The following is a 19,191-nucleotide window of genomic DNA, read 5'->3' as shown; positions in this document are numbered from 1 at the left end:
TTAAGGAATATTATGTTAGAATGATATAGATAATTTCTAAAATATCTAACATACCCATTTGGTAGGATAAGATAAGAGTGATTAGATCTAAGAAGATATCAATATTAGATCTTTTTCAGTGGTATTTTAGTAATTTAATCTGTAGAGTTATATGAAAACATATAGGAAAAAAAGGAGTGATCAGATTATAAAATCTCCAAATGAGGTGCTACTTGAAAATTAAAAAAATGTAGGGTGTTGTTTGATAATATCCGAGTTACTAACCATCAAAAAAGAGTTGATTAAGTGTGCCTAACTTTTGGATTACACGTTATTTTCTTTCTTTAAGATTTCTCTTTTTCACATATGATTGTGATAGATATAATTATGCCTTAATTATAAGATATATTATTTAATATTAAATTATTTAAATTTGATTTTTTTAGAGATAGACTTTAATTTAAATATCATTCTCTATTTATTAAATTTAATTTAAATTAATCTTAAACTAACAAGAGATATATATAAATAATAAAAAATAATTAAATAGATAAATTTAATTAAACTTTAATCAAGATAATTATAAAAGACATCAATTCCCTTATTATGATATATATATATATATATCTTTTACTAAATAAATTATTAAGATAATATAATTATCAAAAAATAATGTGCAAGGTAATATATTTAAATAATAATAATTATCTATTGAAATGATTATATCTTTTAAATTTGTTGCATTTTAACCATTAGATTTTCGTTAAACCGATTGATAATTAATTAATTTTAAAAGTGTTATACATTATTTAGCACATATATTCCCGCCAAATCTACTGCTTGAGAGTACAATATTCCGCCGGTGAGATTACCACATTCTCTCATCCTCATAGAGCGAAAAAAGAATTCATCTCTCGCTCTCTCATGGCGCGGGGGAAGCACTTCTCGAGCAAGTCCCCGTCGAGCACCAAGAAGAGGCTCCAATCGAACCGAAACCCTCCTTCCCAAGGTCTCTCTCCCCAAACCCCCTTCTTTCTCTACTCCTTGAGTCGATTAAACCCTAAACCCTAAAACTTTCTCCGCAGAGGAAGCGAGCACCTCGTCGACACTAGCTCGTTCAGCCCAAGTGAGCCTCTTTTTCTTGACCTCTTGTGTTGCAATTTGTTGTTTCCCTTTTCCACATTTGAGATCTTTGGGAGGTGATGCAGAGGAGGGAGCAGACTGCGAAGGGTAGCTCCACTCCTGCTTCAGCCAAAGGTCTGATCTTTTTTGGTTCTTGATTGATTTTTTCATCTTTTCTGTTTCTTCTTCTATTTGTCCCCTTCTTTATTTTGATTAGTTTGATGTGTAATTTTGGAGAGGTAGGGAAGCAGCGAAAGCCCTACCGGTTAAGGCCGGGCACCGGGGCGCTGCGGGAGATCCGCAAGCTGCAGAAGTCGTGCAAGCTGCTGATCCCCTTCGCGCCGTTCGTTAGGCTCGTCAGTATCCCTCTCTCGCCCCTGCTCCTTTTTGTTACTTAGATCTTTTTGCGTTCTTTGATAAAATTAGATTCACGTTTCTGGTATTGAGAATGTATGCGATCCTTTTGGCATTCTTCGTAGCAGCAATCTTTAAAGATGCGGGATTCCTTTTCAAAAGTTTCTCGATCTCTTTCTTTCCAACCTAAAGGACTCTGTTTTATGTAATCTCAGGTGAAGGAGATTTCTAACTTCTATTCGAGGGATGTCACGCGCTGGGCCGGTGAAGCTCTAGTCGCCCTGCAAGAGGTTCTTTCTCTTTTTCACTGTTGTAGTTGCTCTGCGCAGCAAGTATTTGCTTATGTTTCATAGCCCAGTAAAGATTTGCACTCATCATGGACTGTATTATTTTTCCTATAACAAATCATATCCCTCAGGATACTCCTGATGCAAGTTCATATTGCATGACTATAGACTTGTGGAAATGCATGTATATTACTTAATACAAGTCAAATTAAATTTGCTATGATACTCGATTTTAGTGCGCCTTAGTCTCATTGCATCTCTTGCAGGCAGCGGAGTCTTATGTACAACAGTTGTTTGAAGATGCTTATCTTTGCACAATTCACGCTAAACGTGTTACACTTAGTAAGTGGGCATTCATTCGAGATTTCTTTCTGTTTTCATTTCCTTTCTACAAGTAATTGTTAGACATTTATAAAAAGTGTTTAAGCTCAAATAAGTTGATAGACTATCTTCATGAATGAAAATATTAAGTTATTAACCTTGCCAACTATAGATCTTGTATTTACTTTGGCTCCGAATTCAATTTCAAAGATTGAAGACAATTAGTCACGTTTAAATGGTTCAATTATAGCAGCATACTTGAATTAGAGTAAAATTTACAAAAGAATAAAATGTCAATGAGCTATCCATCATAGTTGTACTATTATCATGTGGAAAGGACGGTAATCTAATCTTGTTTGATGTCTCCCTAAATCAGTAAACCTCTGTTTCTTTGGCTTTCTGAATGGTATTAAATGATAATATCTAATTTTGGTGCAGTGCAAAAGGATATACAACTCGCTAGGCGGATTGGTGGCCAAAGGATGTGGTAAGACAAGGAGAAGTTAATCGTCTCAGGATTCATGTTCTTAGTAAATGCTCATAATGTAATCATTTCTAGTTATTGTAAGACGAGAAAGCATTTCTAGTTATTGTAAGACTAGGCCTGCCTTTAGTTTTTACCATTTGAAATGGTTTGGATCTGTAAACCTCATACATGATGTATTTATCATGCACTCTACTATCCCTAGCATTTTTCAGTGATGTACTCCATTTGTTGAGGGAAGCTTTCTCTTGCTCCAACCATACTTGTAGACCATATACTTTTTTTTCCTAACAATCATCTTTTTCGACATAAACTCCAAATATCAATCATTTCTTGATGTAAATCTGGTAATCCATCTCTCTTTAGCATTCCAGCACTATTAATTGTTTACAAGATATCAAAATCCCAGTTGGTGCCATCCAGTCCTCAGATTTTCTGTCATTTAGAAAGATGGCATTTTCTGTAGTTTTAGAACAGATGCAGAGATTTAACTACAGAATGTCTGTCTGCCCTCTTACCGTAAAGTTTTTTTTTTTTTTTTAATTTACTTTTCCAGCATGTACACTTGGCTTTTCTGCCTGTGATTTAGAAGTTGGTAATGAGGTTTGAGGATCTTGGACAAAAGCATTATCTCTTATACACTTGTCTTCAAATTTCATCTTGTCTGCATATCTGACATGATTATAGGAATAAAAAAAAAAGAAATTTAAAAGACCTGGTTCATGCTTTATTCTGAGGTTCAAATTTAGAGTGCCCTAGTTTCAAAGTCCAAATACTTAAGTGAGATTATGTGCATCCATTAAATTGTGTCAAACAGTAGTAATGCCTGCCATTCTTATGGATAAATTGTACAAGAAATGATCCTAGCTAGTCTCCAATCAAAGTAGTATCTTAGATATAATCTTCGCAATGAAAGAAAATTTTATATACATATGATTCAACCTGTCAGATCTTCAACTGAAAAGTGAACTACTTCTCTTCCCTACCCAAGTCTCCAACCAACTACAAACAAGAACCGAGATGAGAAAGAACTCACTACAAAAATGCAAGAGGAGAATGTTTCTTCTCTTCTCTTGCTCTTGACACCTCACTAGATTAATGCTGTGTCGGATTTCTACTCTTGAAATAATTCTGCGTTGGGTTTGACCTGCTTGGTGGCAGCCTCTTCAGGCTTTCATTGACCTCTGTCTCAGCCTTCTTGTTTCTTACTGCATCGAAGCCTTTTGCATTGATGGAGTTTGTAGCCATTGTTTGTAGAAGCCTTCGTGATTGGATCCCTTTTGTTAGAATCTCGCCATCGGACCGAGAAGGAGATGAAAATCCAAGAAAGAAATGCAGCAACATCAAAGCAGAGAGGATGGAGAGAGTGCTGCAAATGGCTTTCATGTCTGCTTTGGTGAAGAAAGGAAAGAAACGAAGATGGTTAGAAGAGGGTGGTGGAATCCATTATATGTAAGTTCTCTATCGGGTCAATCTTCTACACTTTCTCATGTGGCCTGAGAATTGCATCCATCCAAATGCACAACCAACTTGTATTAATATTTCTCTTGTAGCCATCTTTGAATGCTAGACACCACATGGGTCAAGATTGAAAGAAGAAGAATTATACAGAGGAAAACAAAACCAAAAACAAAAAAAAACCCCTCAAGTTGATGCACATGATTAGAAGGCTGTCAGTGCTATGTAAGCTATTTGTCATGTACCTAGGCAGAGACAAAAGAACTGCCATAACTAATCACATCATAATCATTAAGAAAAGGAACTTAAACATATAATCAGCAATGCAGAGCTCTATTCTATTGAATCAAGGAATTAAGGACCCATAAATATTCAGATGTTAATGCTGTTTCTTTATTTTCATAGAAGAACTTTTAGGAAGCTTCAATTAGCAGTAAGCATCACAGCATTTGTTATTTTGATTTTGACTATTATACTTCTCTGAAGCACCTTATATTCTTATGGTCTAATTTCTCATCAGCTTAATTGGGTGTGTCAGGATTCAGAGTACATATATATATATATATATATATATATATCAAAGCAGGACAGTAGAGTACCATGTCCTGGATTCCTTTAGCCTAAAAGAAGATGCCAAAAGAAAATGCCATGATGTGGTGAGGAAAGACCAATGCACCAGCTTTCACATGTGAGGAAATATATGCCTTTAAGACTCTAAAATAGATCATCTTGCATCACTACTTTGACTGGCTAAGCAATTACTCTCAGTTTCTTCTCACTGATTGATCTGAATCTTATCATGTTCTTCAAGATTTCTTCAAGAGGTGGGTGGCATATGGAACATGGATCTCAGCAACTTGAAGGATCTTTAGTAGTAGAGCTCACATGCCTCAAAACCTACATCCAATTAAGTATTTCCCTCAACAATGCTTCACTCATGATGATATTATTTTGTTTCATTGAAAATAAGGGTAGTACTTTATATCTGTTTGTTGTTTCTTCATTCCTTCCTTCCTTTCCCTTTCTGCTTTTGAGATCACTTTTTCTCATCTTGTTTGAATATAGTCAGAGAGAAGAGTAAAATGTTCTCCATTTGGTTTAAAAAGAGAAACTAACATTTATTATTATTGTAATAATCCAATATTGAATTATTAAAATAAACTAGCACAATCCATAATATTACTCTTTAGAATAAATAAAAGTAATATAAACAAGCTATAATATACTGCACAAGTTATAATATCTAATATTTAAGCATTTTTTAAAAAAATTATTAAATAGAATCCAAAAAAAAAATCAAGTATAATAGAATAAGGATATATTTAGAATGTTGAAATATAATATTTTCTTTTCTCTTTCTTTGTCTCTCCTTTCTCTCTACAAAATTTAATTCAAATAAGAGAAAATTACTCTCTTTACTTTCTCTTTATCTTCCTTTCAGTTATATCTATCCAAGTATTGGGCCTTGCAATTGGGCTAATCTCGTAAGCACATAAAGTACTGTAGGAATCTTACTTAAATGGGCCGTTATTGGGCCTCATAGTTGGGCCCGTAAATATCTCATTGCACTTTTTATTCCTTCCGACGGGCGAATATTTTTGAGGGGTGGGATATGATATTGTCGTATACCAGGGGCGTAAATGTAATTCGGTATTTGTTCGGCAAATTTGCAGTTTAGTCCCTATAACTTTGTAGATTTTCTTTTTTTTTTCTATGATATCAAAAACTTCACCTCCTTCCAGAATCCAAATTCTATAAGAGCCAATAGTATCATTCCATCAATCTAGAGACTATCTTAGTACAGGTAGGCTTCCATTCGAATGAATCACCCATTGTTCTTCTAGAAAGCACCTCCATTTCTTGCAATTTTCATTTCACCCCCAACATAAACACCCACTATTCCACTAGTATAATAACTAATAAGTAGCTCCTCTCTCCTCTCTCCTCTCTCCTCTAAGCACTCGCCATGGCCGCCATGCTCCGCTATTCCCCTCTCCAAAACCCCTCTTCTCACCTCGCCGAAAACCACCGGTTCTCCCATCGGAACTCTAATCTCCTCCAATCCATCCCTCGGTCCTCCCATCTCCGCCTGCGATCCACTAATCCCATTCCCTCCCTCTCCTCCTCCAGCGGCGATATCATCCCTCCCGGAGGCGGCGGTGGCAACTACTCCGGAGGAGGCGGAGGCGGCCGATGGGATTCCTCCGGCGGCGTCCCGGGGAAGGGCCCTTCCGATTCCTCCGGTCCACTCGCCCTCTTCCTCGAGGGATGGCGATCTAGGGTTTTGGCCGACCCCCAGTTCCCCTTCAAGGTCCTCATGGAGGAGATTGTCGGCGTCACCGCCTGCGTCCTCGGCGACATGGCCTCCCGCCCGAACTTTGGACTCAATGAGCTCGACTTCGTCTTCTCCACCCTCGTCGTCGGATCCATCCTCAACTTTACCCTCATGTATCTCCTTGCCCCTACCTCCGCCGCCTCCTCCTCCTGCCTACCCGGACTCTTCGCTTCTTGCCCCACCAGCCACATGTTCGAACCTGGCTCCTACTCCTTCTTGTCAAGATTCGGTACTTTTGTCTACAAAGGCGCCACATTTGCCGCCGTCGGATTCGCAGCTGGCCTTGCGGGCACTGCGATCTCCAATGGCCTCATCTCGCTCCGCAAGAAGATGGATCCGGCGTTCGAGACGCCGAATAAGCCACCGCCTACACTGCTCAATGCCGTTACCTGGGCGTTGCATATGGGCTTGAGTAGTAATTTTAGGTATCAGACGCTGAATGGAGTGGAATTCTTGATGGCAAGGGCGGTGCCGCCGGCTGCGTTTAAGGCCTCGGTGGTGGTGCTCAGGTGTTTGAATAATGTCCTCGGTGGGATGTCATTTGTGATGCTCGCGAGGCTAACAGGGTCGCAGAAGGTGGCGGCGGAGGGGGAGATGAAGGATAGGTTGATAGGAAATGGGTCGGTCGTAGTGGCTGAGGATGAAGATGAGGAGTTTCGGAGAGGAGACTCAAGTAAGTGATTTCCTGCTACTGTTGCTAAATATGTTTTCTTTTATGAAAAGGAAAACTTTGGAGTTGATAAAGAAGAGACAGGAAGTAGGGATCCTGTCTTCTAGACTAAAGTGGTTTGTTTTGAAGGTCTAGTCCAAGTTAGATTGAAGCTATTTCCTCGTCTTTCTTAATAATGTGGAGCTTGAGGGCTTGGTCTCTCGTTTCTTATCTTTATATATGTTCTGATATGACAACCTGATACAATATTTTCGAGCAAATAAGTACATAATGTTCAATTTTGCTAAAATTTTATTATGTTTTGTTCTGTTGGGAGGCCTTGGGTGTCCGAGAGATGGGAATTCATTGGTTCGATGTTAAAAGTTGTTGATGAGATGTTTTGCTTATTGGTATGGTCCTAACAGGTCCCTTTTATTTTGTGGCTGTGATAGAGATAAGTTTCTCTGTGGAGATACAGGAGCAAAACAACATTGTTCCATGAGGGTTGGCCTGTGGTATTTAGATAGTCAATATTTTTGTATGCTTTACTTGATATACCATATAGTTTTCTTTATGAGTGTGGCGGTCTATACTAATTTGACTCATTGAGACAACAATAGATAGTTTTAGATATCTACAAGTAGATAGATTCTTATAGTGTTTCTCACTTAGGTATTATGACCTTTTATAGTATAATCATTTCATGACATCTATGTTTTGATTCTCATTCTAGATTCTTGTGGTATATGAAAATTGCAAATATCGTAAGCAATAGAGGAAACTACTTGGTGTGACGGTTTAGGCCTTGTGCCATATGCCCTGGTGGTGTGGGTTCAGGTCGTAGACACTAGTAAATGGAACTCTAGTACCTCTAAACACCTATCTGTTCTTTTACTAAACTGAGCTCTTAGATACTCTTAGGCATTTATTTACTTGAGGTTAATCTATCAAACTACAAACATGAGAACTTCTATCTGTCTCAAGACCAGCCATGCACCATATTTTTCATTCAGGACATTTCATCTTGAAATCTAGCAAAGCTGAACAACTAGCCCTGAATCAGATAGGTAGATCAGGCAACTGCAGCGATGATGAAAATTCAACTTGAGCCAGGTTCCATATCAAATTGTGGTTTGATATGGAAAACATTATAGAGACCATTGTTTGTAGTTGATTTGCATTTTCTAGCACTGGGAAACAGATTACTCAAGCAGGATGAAGTATTCTGGGTAGTTTAGGGGTTGAATAATTTGTTAAGATGCATAAGATTAAGCTTAATAAAGGATTATCACATTACATGTTTGACCTAACCACTAATAAAACAGTAATTGGTAAGTGGCTTTAAGATTTTCAGGTTGGTATTTGAACATGATGTTCAATGCTTCATCATGAAATTTCTTGAAGATATATTTTATGCCTCACCCAGTAGGAATGACTATTCTAGGGCTGCAAATGGCGTTGGGACATACAATGTCTCTTGTGTCTTTTGTTCTTACATTGCACATTGCCTACAATGTTGATAGATCCTCTTTACTGATGGATGGCATATCCTTTTTTTACCTATCACAATTTCTCAGCTGCCCAACTCTAAAGTATGTTTCAGAGTTATGGGGTAATTTTTTTTTTGTATATATTTTGGATAGAGGTTTCTTTTTACCAGGGATTGATTGCCCTCAGAGATTAACTTGAGATGTTCATTTACAAATAGCTCCTATGATAAAAGAATTAAGTAGATACTATGCTCAGTGATCAATGATCATGCAATGGATTTGCAAGCTTCAAATATCTAGGAAATTGCTATATTAAAAGTTAAGCACTGTTTAAAACTGTTTTTAATCACATTCCTCAAGGCAGCAAGCAGATGCTTGTTATGTGATGGTGCTAAACTGGTTAATCTGACTGTATGACATCGATCATTCCTTTTTTCCTCTTCTTTTCTTGTTGTTGCCTTGCCTGCTCCATTTTAACCATAAAACATCACCATAAAGACATAAGCATTTATATCTCAAAGGAAATCCAGATTTAATGGAAAAGGAAGTACACGATACTAACTACTATGGTAACGATCAAAAACATTTCTAGATTCAAGCACAACAAAGTGACATTATAGCAAACTATAGTTCCATCTGAGCACGCAAAAAACTAACAAACACCATCCTTTTCTTGTTGAGTTGGTTGAGATGAGTGACATGACCTAATCATCTCAATGCCCAGTTCTGTATTTGATCAATCACTTAGCCAGGAGGCCAGTCCATCTTTCTCCCCCCAAGAACATGAAGATGAATATGATTTACTGATTGATCTGCGAAGAAGATAAAAGTTCAGAAAATGGTAGGAATGTATGAATCATGAAAGGAGATGTTTCTGTTACTTACTTCCATTGATTCCATCATTTAAAACGATACGAAAGCCATCTTCAAGCCCGTCCTGCTTTGCAACCAGCTTTGCAACGTAAAGAAGATGGCCGAGTATTTCCACATGCCTCTCCTCTGCCTATGAACAAGAAATGGTGAAAGACATCGCCTGCTACTATAAAAATGAAAAGAATGGAACTACATAAAGATTGACAGAGTAGAGCAATGGAGATTCTAAGACCTGAAGCAGAAAGAAGTTACAGAACAATACTAGAATTTCCTGATTAAAGACCATGAATGTATAACTAGCGCGGTTCTTCATTGATCGATGTTAAATTCGGGAACTGTAATGTGGATGACAGATGCAAATCAAATTAGGGCAATATTATTACACCTGAACCATACTATGTAAGTCCATTATGCAGGATTTGTAGGACATAACACATTTATCTTGCCGACCATCACTGAACAAGAAATTCCACATAAAATCAGTTTACTTGCTGATAATGTACAATATAGTTTTACTGACATACTGCAAATAATGTTTAGGGAAATTTATCCCTTTACCTGTTAAATTTCAATAAGTTCAACTAAACAGCTGGCCTTTTGTTGAATCAATCCCTGCCTAATGTCTTTTTCTGGTAGAAAAGATGATAAGTGCCACTATGAATGCATGCCATGCAATGCATGAAATGAAGTGAGTGGAAAAGATCAGGTCAAGTAAGACTTGGTCAAGTTTGTTTTTAGTCTGTTAGTTGAATAAGCTCAAAATGTGCTTGGTAGTGGTAGTTGTTTTTCCTATTCTTCAGCTTTATCGTTTTATCTTCTTAGTGTTGTAAGGCTATATATGTAATCGGAATGACTCAAACAAAATTCATCCAATTATTAACCCAAACAAATGATCCTACTCTCTCCTTATCCCAATTCTGCTTCTTCTTCTTTATCCAAATTCATTCTTATCAAATGATATGTAAGTCTAGACGATGAACTTAAGTAATAATACATTATAAAGAAGAGAAGATGTACCTTTGAAAGCCCAGTTAATCCATCTCTAACTTTGGGGATGATTACAGTATGTATCGGGGCTTCGGGAGATATATCTCTAAATGCAAGAACCTGATGAAATGGACAGCCAGAAAAGGTAGGAGACACACACTGGTCAAATGCCATGCTATGCTAGTAATAAGAATACAACTAAACTCTTAACAAAAATCCAGATAACGCAATTAGAAACTTGTGAAATACTTTTGGAAGAGATCATTTGAGCCCTACAAAAAATACATACATAAGGAAAGGCTATGCAGCTACAAAAAGAGGAAGATAATCATAAAGTTTAAGTTGTTGACAGTGAATGTGCTCGGAAAAAATAATGGAGTTCCAGTTAAGTTGCAAGATCAAAGGTTAATAATCAGTGAGTACCTTTTGGACAGTTCTGCAAAACAATGAACATATCATATTTAGAGTTTCTTAAACCAAGGTCAATAATCAACATCATCATCTTTGCTGTTTAAGTTTCAATTAATATCCAAAAAGTTTGCTTGTAAACAAATAAATTAACAAGAACCAAAGCACCAAATGAAGAACTTTCCTAAGTTAACAAAAACATAACAGCATTCACAAACACCAACTTATGGTTTTCGCAATAACAATAAGGTACCTTTTCATCCTCATAAACCACTTTGGAAGGAATCTCCTTATTTATGATTTTGTCAAAACTGCAGTTAAGAACAAAGTCTCATCCAAAATATTCTTAAACCAAATAATAATAATAATAATAATATCTTTTTATGCAGAGCTGAAGATAAAGGGTACACATGCAACATAACCAAAAAAAGTAGAATAAAATAGATCTAACAGTAGAAGCTAACAGGATATATAAACAGAACAGATAATATCATCAGTCATCAATGGGTATTTTAGATCTAACAGTAGAACCTAATACATGTTTATTTTTCATTGATTATAATTCATATTATACCATCTGGATAATCGTTCCTTTACTTTAAAAATAAAAAATATGATAAAAATCTAAAATACCCTTCATTTGACCTCAGAATTTGCTTATTAATGTCGTTTTGCATCAATGGTTAATTTTACTATTAATAAAGGAAAGACGGACGGTAGGGTGTGAATGATAATAAAGGCAAATGGGAGGGTGTTTTTGATAAATTCACTAATGTTTCCACCAAAATCCCTTCCTTTTAATTTAGACTGCCGCAAAAAAATTGGGAAGGCCCCAATTGGCTCCTTCCGATTCCAAAACATCATCTTTCACATCTAATCGAGAGAGAGAGAGAGAGAGAGAGAGAGAGAGATGAAGAGAGAGAGCGGCTCACATGGTGGGCGGGTCGGAAGAGACGGCGGCGAGATCGGGTTCCTTGTCCGAGGAGGCGGCCATGGAGAGACGAAGAGGAGAAGAAGGCGAAGACGAGGGTTTGTGGAATTGGAAATGAGAGCTCAAGACTGCGACTCGAGTGCTGGTTTTATTAATTCCTTCCCTTCTCGCGCTCATTCTCTCTCCTCCTCCTCCTCCTCCTCCTCACCGTTTTACATTTCTGACCCCCTTCGAACCTATTTTATTTTATCCTAGAAAAATCAAAAAGACAGAAACACCCCTGAACTACCGAAATCGTAACTATATCTGGAATTATATAGAATATTAGTTTAGAATTTGATATCGCCAGAAGTTAAACACAAGAGATTGAAAAATATGAATGAAAAAAATGAGGCCATTTTATTTATCTATCTAAATCATTATATAGATTTTTTTTTAATTATTCATGAGCTCCAAGGCTAAATATGAGCTGGCTAATCCTTCTTATATACAGAGGCATTTAAATTCTACCAAATTGTTAGTCAATCTGTCTAATTTAAGTTTTAACGTGAATCAAACGCTGTCGAAATTTACTTCTCTAAACCAACCACACTGGCCATCGATCAAGTCGAGCCGAATTAATATTATAGTTGAAGTCAAACTCATGACCTCCTTGATCATAGAAAAGGTACCTCATCAACAGTTGGTTACTTGTTTTCTTTTTAGGAGAGTAAAAATGATACTAAATAATAATCGGTAGGTTAGATATAATTAACTCTATTATGGTATAATTACAAAATGAGTAAAAGGACATTTTAATCATTTTGATATTAAAAATGAACCAAAAACATTAACCTAAAACAAAATAATATTTGTCAATACTGAAATAACACGGCAATGCACTTTCTTCTCAAAAGTCAAAACGGCAAGTCACCAATGCACTTTTTAACCTAGTTTTGACTTCTGAGGATAAAATCGCTACCAGTTTTATTCTACAGCATTTAATGCTCGAATTAAGCTTCTTGCTTTCTTTTGTATTCTTTTAACGATTTTTTATTAAAAAAATTCTTTCAATGAGTAAAAAAAGAAAAAAAAATATTTAGTTTCGATATTAACAGTATTAAACTCGCCAGTTTTTATATTATATTTTCAAACATTTTTTTACCTACTTAATCCTAATAAACTAAAGATACACACACTACCATATCCTTCAAAGCAAAGACTATGTAGCATTTTTAATTTTGTTAGGGTACGGATTCAAATTTAATAAAAAATAATATATATTATCTATATAAATTATACACAAATAATCTATGAAATTTTATTAGAATCATCTATATTGTATTTTACCATATGGATTTGGATGTTGATCATTTGACCTGCAGTATTTTGGTTTTAATGAGTTGCAATTATTTTGAGTTAAATATTTATTCACTTTTTTTTCTTTTAACTTAGCTTGAGGATAAAAATCAGTCTTATGGTGCGACATTTAATCTTAGGTTCTCAATCTGTCGATTAAAAAGATCTATTTTTTCCTTCACATCTATTCCTATCCGAGCTCTCTTTTTCTCTTTGCTTATCTCTATACTCCATCGAGGAATAGATATATAATCTAAACGATAAAAAATTATTAGATATGCACCAACGTCATCGATAATAGATACATAACAAACTTAATTCTCATCGTTGGATTCCCACGATCGATGCATTGGAAGGCTTTTCTAATTTTGCATTGGGCCACACTAGTGTTGGCCCAGCCTATGCAAAGTAAGGTGAGCACCTCTAGACAAACAATAGAATCTACAATCTCCAGCTTCAATCCAAGTGGGTATCCTTGTCACATAGAAACTGGATAACTTCCTGGAAACCTCCTATCTCTAACTTCTTCCCCAGTACATACGTTAGGATGTTGATGTCTGAAGAGCCCTAGCTCAAGTTCAAGCCCATTCATCCAAAACAGCCACCATCCTTTCTGCACCGATGTGTCGTTACTCTAACCGCCAAACGATCGGAGCCCGTTCGGTCCTCCAATGAGATCAAAACATGTCATCCTGTCAGGTTACCTTGCACTAAATTTTTTACTAGTCTTAAAGGAAACATCAGGGTGCTCTCAGTAGGGGTGGCATGGAACTCATGAGTCTTTAAATTGACAGGCCAATAAAATTGATACTACTTACCCTTTGCTCTTCACTTCCTCAAACATTATCCTCTCCCATGAATCATCATCTTCTCAACTCCATTTCTCTCATGCTCATCCCTATCAAGTCCATGTCTCAAAGTCTCATGCATGGCTTTCTTGCTTCATCTTTCAGTAGAGCCCTTGCCAACTGCTTTGAGCTAGGTGAGGAGGTGGAGTGTGCCATTTGTCTAGGTATGATTCGCCGTCGGGACAAGGCTCGAGATCTCAAATGCCAGCATATCTTTCACAAGTTTTGTTTAGCTAGATGGTTGATGCATCAGGGAAGAACTTGTCCACTATGCCGCGAGTATCTATACATAGATGAGGAAGAGGAAGAGGATGAATTCGAAGCTGCAGTTCACATCATCCATGGCGCAGGAGATTGCATTGTCTTCTCTCCTTTCATTGACGTCGATCTTGAGTTTAATCTTCGCAATGCATGGTGGATTAGGTGAGGCAAGAGAGTTTCAGTGATGAATGAAACTTAGAACTGCTTGCCTTTTTTTTCCTTTTTCATTCACTGAGATGTAAGATCTTTGCAGTAGCTTACCCTGCTCTTGTCAAATGATGTTGCAACACTCTTTGTGCTTATGTCTAATAGACCTAATATTGCTGCCTGTTATGTATCAGAGTGAATATTTAAAACTTAACACTGGTCTGTGAGAAATGGCACACAAGAATTGGATATGAATGTGGAAGAAAATGATTTCACCTCTCGGACAAGAATTTATACATCTGCTACAGCAAGTCAGTTGACCTAATATGGAGTCTCCACTTAGCCTTGGGAACTCCTAATACAAAGAAGCTTAGCAACCAGGAGATAACACCACAATGGAGAACTTCAAATTTGTGCTAGTAGATTTACAATGGAACAAAGACTCGGTATAAAGCAAGCAACAGCACTGGCGGAGAATCGGCCACTTGCAATCTCGGAATAGCAAGAGTAGGACACCGACAACACCCCAGAGCTCCTGAAACGTTCTAATGCAAGAAAGCAAAAGCTACATCAACCCATGGAATCTACAAAATTTAATATGAACATTGTCAGAAGGGGGCTGAACTTGTTCTTCGAAGTTGATACTTTGGTTCCTGAGGAGGTGCGGAGCATAGTAGCTTGTCCAATTCCTGCAACCAGCACTTATCTCTTTAATTGCAGGACACGAGTAGTAGGAAAACTATCAGGATTATAGCAGCATGTAACAAGGTTTAGGGTATTAAAAACTAAAATTGATCTTCATGGACAGTGACTGATGTGCCTTAATAACTGAGAAAGAAATAATTTAAAGACCAATTGAAAAATAATAATATAATGAATAGAAGTGCTATGAATCACAAATCAGGTAGCTAGATGGATTGAAGCATTTACTAAGTGAAGCATGTCATATAGTGAATTAATAACTTAACAGTCAGAATTTAAATTATCTATGAACTGGAAATTTGTGGGCTGCCATGGGTACCAGAGTCAAATTTCACAATTGTATACTCCAGATCTCTACTTGATCTTTTATTGTCAATTACTATCGTGGCTTTATGTGCCATCATGTTTACAAGATCTGATATTGTCAATTCTCAGTTGTAAAACAAGCAGTACATTAAAAACAAAATTACTATTTCTGGTATATATATCTGCTCTTTACTAATCTATAAGATACTTTCAACAGAAACACACTACTGTCAGAACTACTGAAATTCCAAATTTACCAAAATTAGAGAGCTCTAGCTAACTATTAGAGAGTACTTTGTACATTTATATATAATGGTACAAGAATATATAATGCCAACAAATACATATATATGAGTGTCCATGCACAAAGATACATATCATCTTCCTACCTAGACATGCATAATGTAAATGAAATTGAGATAAATGAAAGATATCTAAAATTAATGAAATAGGTTTGTGTACAGAACATTACACAGTTCGGCAACAGAAAATTAGGCATCTAAAATTCCTTGTATCATAGAAATCGAGAAATCAATGGTAAAATTTAGTGGACTCAATTACATAGAGTATAATCTGACTTACATTTGCTCCCACTATAATAAAGTGGAAATGTTAAAGTGAATGCAAATGAGATTGCTCACCGATGTTAAATATAGTAATATGTGACTTACATTTGTTCCCACTAGAATAAGAAGCAAATTGAGTGAGATGAGATTGTTCATTGGTGTTAAACTGGGAAGAGTCCTAAACAATGATGTCAAATCATTAGGATAATGAGAGAGAGGCATTAGAATATGAGATATCGAGACCTAAGCTTTTATCCCCTAGTGGCTAACAGAAACACCATATGTTGGTGGAGACTAAATGTTTGATAAAGTATCTGAATGCAATAAGGTTGACTCATGCCTGAACAAGGCAATAAGGTTAAGGATTACACTTCTGGAGGCAATTTACTAATAGGCTGCTTCCCGCCTTGTCAAACAGTAGCTGAGACATTCCAGTTGACTCGTATGAAAATCATTCAGAAAGCATGAGCACAAGCTGCTGAATCTAACTGCCATAGAGAAAGAAAATGGAAGTTGTTTATCCAACTATTAAGTTCATATATTACTTTTGTCCATTTTGATAAGAGAACCAACAGGGCACCATAAGGCCAAACTATCTGTTAATAATCAATATCAAGCAGTGAGAAAAAGGAGCATTTCCACCAACATCAAACTAGACAAATAAAAACAAAATTTAAAAAAATAAAAAAACAAAAGCTTACCTTCTGTTTCTTCAGCTTCTCATTCTCTTCTTCCAAACGAGAGACCTTGTTTTCAAGCTCATTGGTGTAGGCCTGTCATGATTATGCACACCTTGATAAATAATGACATCTCAAAGAAGTTTGATATAATGAGGACTATGTGCTCATTTCTGTAAGTCTAATATAACAATGCATGTCTCCACTAGATCAAAGAACATAAAAGGACCTATAACAAAAGGGATTAAAGAAGAACAATTAGACTAACGGTAAATTTGACAAGCTCTAAGAAGTAGACAAAAGGGATCTCCACCTGCTTCCTTGCTCTTGAACGAGCAGCAGACTCCCTATTCTTGATCATCCTCTTCTGCCTCCTCTCAACCATGTCCCCTGAGGCTGCTCGTTTACGACCAGGTGTTTGAGGATCAGAAAGTGCTCCCAGTGTTGGGGAAGACATGCTCATCTGAACCTCAGGGTAAACAACAGCATCCATGATAGAACCGCCTACACATAACTGGTGAGGGACTGATCTGCTGGGCATATAAGCACTCATCATGCTCTGCTGCCCTTGCTGCTGTGGATCCATAGGTGCCATCTGCTGATACTGCTGGAACCAATTTGTCCCTTGTGCAAAATCCTGTGCTGCCACCACTGGGTCACTGCTTCCAACCAGACCGATGTTGCCAATTAGACCATCGTCCTTAATACAGCCCTCGACGACCACTCCAGCTTTCACTAGGAAATCCTCAAGTGTCATCTCCCCAAGAGTTGCCTGCCTCTCCCGGCCCAAACTTCGCTCATCTTCGGCCTTCGGATGCCCCTGCTGGATGTCTCTCCAAACCTCATCTACCGTCTTCTTGCTCAATGCTCGTGGCATCGTTATGCTCCCCTGGCGCTGGAGGCCTGAGCCAGATGCATATTGACCAGAGGCAGTATCCACGTCCACTGCAATTGGCTGGTTTACTTCTGCTGGTAATACACTCTTTAGGAGTTCATCTAAATTCATGCTGTGCAAAGGTTCGCCCAAGTGATTCTCAACCTCATTGAGAGTAAGACTGTAGACAGATCCTTGCCTGGCCAAGTTCCCAACCTGTGGTTGCTCCCCGCCGCCGCCGCCACTTCCCGGTGCGGTTGTATGAATCCCCATTAAACAATTTCACCCAATTCAAGCAATCAGGACCCCCCAACCCCACATGCAAAAGTTTAAGAACCCTAGATTTCAATCTTCCTCTTTCTAACTAGCTACCTGATCAAATCAAGCACATACTGCATTTTCAACCCTGCAAAATAGAAGGTCACAATTTATACCATCTCTTTTTGCATCAAAAGGACTCAACCTATTCCATGAAAGATTCCCACAAACAAAAAAGTAAGAATATGATTTGGAAAAACAAAAACTCACTCAAAAAGCTAATTCAGACAAAACCCCATCTGCAACTAAGTCTTAAACGATCTAAAATCGGCCAAACCGACCCATTTCCTGTAAAGGAAAGCCCGAACCTAAAAACTCCAAACACATGAAACGATTGACGCACATCCTACAAAAAGGAATACAAAAGCCTCGATCCAACAAAACCCATTGATCAACTCGTGAGCATTCCACCCCCTACGATGATCCCCATGGAAAAAAGAACCTTATTTGTTACCATCCTCAGATCCTCTCCAATCACCCAACAAACAAACAAGCAAAACACGCCAAATTGCCAAATTCACTTTACCATCGTCTCGAACGGGGCCGCGAAGCCCACCACGCATCCCGCTCCACTGCTTCGATCGGTTGAGGAATCCCGAGACTTAGGCAGTTGGGAGAGCAACGCCGCGCGCGAGAGAGAGAGAGAGAGAAAGAGAGAAAGAGAGAGAACCCAATAGCTTGGCGGCCGAGAAAGGAAAAATATTTGATCTCGGCGATGGTTGTGATGTCGGCAATAGTTACTTAGGAAAGGGATACGACCTCCTCGAGTGATGGGCCCACTGAGATGGACATTTCTATTTGTCTTGCACAAAAAGAAATTAAAAAAGAAAAAGAAAAAAGAAAAGTAATGACAGGTATTTATTTCATATGACAAGGGCAAATTTGTAATATCAAAAAAAATAATATGTATTTTAATTGGACAAAAATTATAATATAATTCATTTCCTATATTATCCTTTTATATTTATATATGTAAATATATTACTAAAAATTACATCGACTCACAAGAAAACCTCCCATCTCATTTACACCAATAAATTTTAAAAGTTATTGCCTATGCTTGAATGTCTACTAGTAAAATATAATTGGATTCAATATTTATCTTTTAGGCAAAATAAAGTTCTATATATTATCGTAGCTTTAGCTATCAGAAAAGAATTAAAAATCTTATGACACACCCTTATAAGAAGATGAGCGTCATTAGCCTGTCGTACTATAAAGCTCGCCCCTCTGATCTCACTCCAACTAATAAATAAATTGTATGTGTTTACTTTAAACTACCCAGAAGGTAGTGCTAGGATTATCTACTCTGAATCCTTTTCTATAAGGGTGAACATTATTTAAGCTATGGTGACAATTTTAAACTTGTTATTATAGGCATCCTAGTCACCAACAAATAAAGAATATGCCAATGAACTCCATTTGATGAGCTGCTTAGATTTAGCCTAATTAGGTTTAGTTTGATTTTTGTTAATA

General features: G+C 37.2%; 4 protein-coding genes across 6 annotated transcripts; 2 read left to right on the top strand and 2 right to left on the bottom strand.

Annotated features, from left to right (window-relative positions):
* Positions 1-852: 852 nt before the first annotated feature.
* LOC140761479 (histone H3-like centromeric protein CENH3) lies at positions 853-2,845 on the top strand. The gene is made up of 7 exons (XM_073098826.1): positions 853-988; positions 1,065-1,105; positions 1,188-1,236; positions 1,345-1,457; positions 1,671-1,745; positions 2,009-2,084; positions 2,502-2,845. Exons 1-7 carry the CDS (start codon positions 904-906, stop codon positions 2,552-2,554), a joined length of 492 nt encoding a protein of 163 aa, XP_072954927.1. The 5' UTR covers positions 853-903; the 3' UTR covers positions 2,555-2,845.
* Positions 2,846-5,926: 3,081 nt separating this feature from the next.
* LOC140761152 (protein RETICULATA-RELATED 3, chloroplastic-like) lies at positions 5,927-7,304 on the top strand. The gene has a single exon (XM_073098358.1). The coding sequence runs from the start codon at positions 5,972-5,974 to the stop codon at positions 7,019-7,021; it is 1,050 nt and encodes a 349-aa protein (XP_072954459.1). The 5' UTR covers positions 5,927-5,971; the 3' UTR covers positions 7,022-7,304.
* Positions 7,305-8,966: 1,662 nt separating this feature from the next.
* On the bottom strand, positions 8,967-11,897 carry LOC140761153 (14 kDa zinc-binding protein-like). Its single transcript, XM_073098359.1, has 5 exons — positions 11,680-11,897; positions 11,001-11,058; positions 10,370-10,459; positions 9,365-9,482; positions 8,967-9,291 (listed from the first exon to the last, which is right to left on the bottom strand). The coding sequence occupies exons 1-5, from the start codon at positions 11,853-11,855 to the stop codon at positions 9,224-9,226; spliced, it is 510 nt and encodes a 169-aa protein (XP_072954460.1). The 5' UTR covers positions 11,856-11,897; the 3' UTR covers positions 8,967-9,223.
* Positions 11,898-13,332: 1,435 nt separating this feature from the next.
* On the bottom strand, positions 13,333-18,429 carry LOC140761574 (ABSCISIC ACID-INSENSITIVE 5-like protein 2). Of its 3 annotated transcripts, XR_012104586.1 has the most exons (6): positions 18,242-18,429; positions 16,837-17,803; positions 16,548-16,619; positions 14,898-14,961; positions 14,549-14,817; positions 13,333-14,452 (listed from the first exon to the last, which is right to left on the bottom strand). XR_012104586.1 is itself a non-coding variant. In XM_073098967.1 (5 exons), the coding sequence occupies exons 2-5, from the start codon at positions 17,668-17,670 to the stop codon at positions 14,678-14,680; spliced, it is 1,110 nt and encodes a 369-aa protein (XP_072955068.1). In that variant the 5' UTR covers positions 17,671-17,803; positions 18,242-18,429; the 3' UTR covers positions 14,517-14,677. The 3 variants fall into 3 exon arrangements, 2 of the variants coding, with proteins under 2 accessions (XP_072955068.1, XP_072955070.1); XM_073098967.1 differs by lacking the exon at positions 13,333-14,452 and having other exon boundaries at positions 14,517-14,817; XM_073098969.1 differs by lacking the exon at positions 13,333-14,452 and having other exon boundaries at positions 14,682-14,961; positions 18,242-18,428.
* Positions 18,430-19,191: the final 762 nt, after the last annotated feature.

This window comes from Typha angustifolia, chromosome 6 (genome assembly GCF_048772165.1).
Source record: "Typha angustifolia cultivar Huaian chromosome 6, ASM4877216v1, whole genome shotgun sequence".
Lineage (NCBI taxonomy): Eukaryota > Viridiplantae > Streptophyta > Magnoliopsida > Poales > Typhaceae > Typha > Typha angustifolia.
The sequence above is the reverse complement of the archived record's forward strand: the minus strand, read 5'-3'. Positions and strand labels throughout refer to the sequence as shown.

What these genes read in the sequence shown, in the direction of transcription:
- LOC140761574 (XM_073098967.1), bottom strand. Translation starts at nt 17,670, where the DNA reads ATGGGGATTCATACAACCGCACCGGGAAGTGGCGGCGGCGGCGGGGAG. An exon ending in AGAAGCTGAAGAAACAGAAG is followed by an intron (nt 14,962 to 16,547) that starts GTAAGCTTTTGT and finishes TGCTGGTTGCAG; the next exon opens with GAATTGGACAAGCTACTATG. An exon ending in GTATCAACTTCGAAGAACAA is followed by an intron (nt 14,818 to 14,897) that starts GTTCAGCCCCCT and finishes TTCTTGCATTAG; the next exon opens with AACGTTTCAGGAGCTCTGGG.
- LOC140761479 (XM_073098826.1), top strand. Translation starts at nt 904, where the DNA reads ATGGCGCGGGGGAAGCACTTCTCGAGCAAGTCCCCGTCGAGCACCAAG. An exon ending in CCGAAACCCTCCTTCCCAAG is followed by an intron (nt 989 to 1,064) that starts GTCTCTCTCCCC and finishes CTTTCTCCGCAG; the next exon opens with AGGAAGCGAGCACCTCGTCG. An exon ending in TCGCGCCGTTCGTTAGGCTC is followed by an intron (nt 1,458 to 1,670) that starts GTCAGTATCCCT and finishes ATGTAATCTCAG; the next exon opens with GTGAAGGAGATTTCTAACTT.
- LOC140761153 (XM_073098359.1), bottom strand. Translation starts at nt 11,855, where the DNA reads ATGAGCGCGAGAAGGGAAGGAATTAATAAAACCAGCACTCGAGTCGCA. An exon ending in TGGTTTATGAGGATGAAAAG is followed by an intron (nt 10,460 to 11,000) that starts GTACCTTATTGT and finishes CCATTTCATCAG; the next exon opens with GTTCTTGCATTTAGAGATAT. An exon ending in GATTAACTGGGCTTTCAAAG is followed by an intron (nt 9,483 to 10,369) that starts GTACATCTTCTC and finishes TCTTGTTCATAG; the next exon opens with GCAGAGGAGAGGCATGTGGA.
- LOC140761152 (XM_073098358.1), top strand. Translation starts at nt 5,972, where the DNA reads ATGGCCGCCATGCTCCGCTATTCCCCTCTCCAAAACCCCTCTTCTCAC.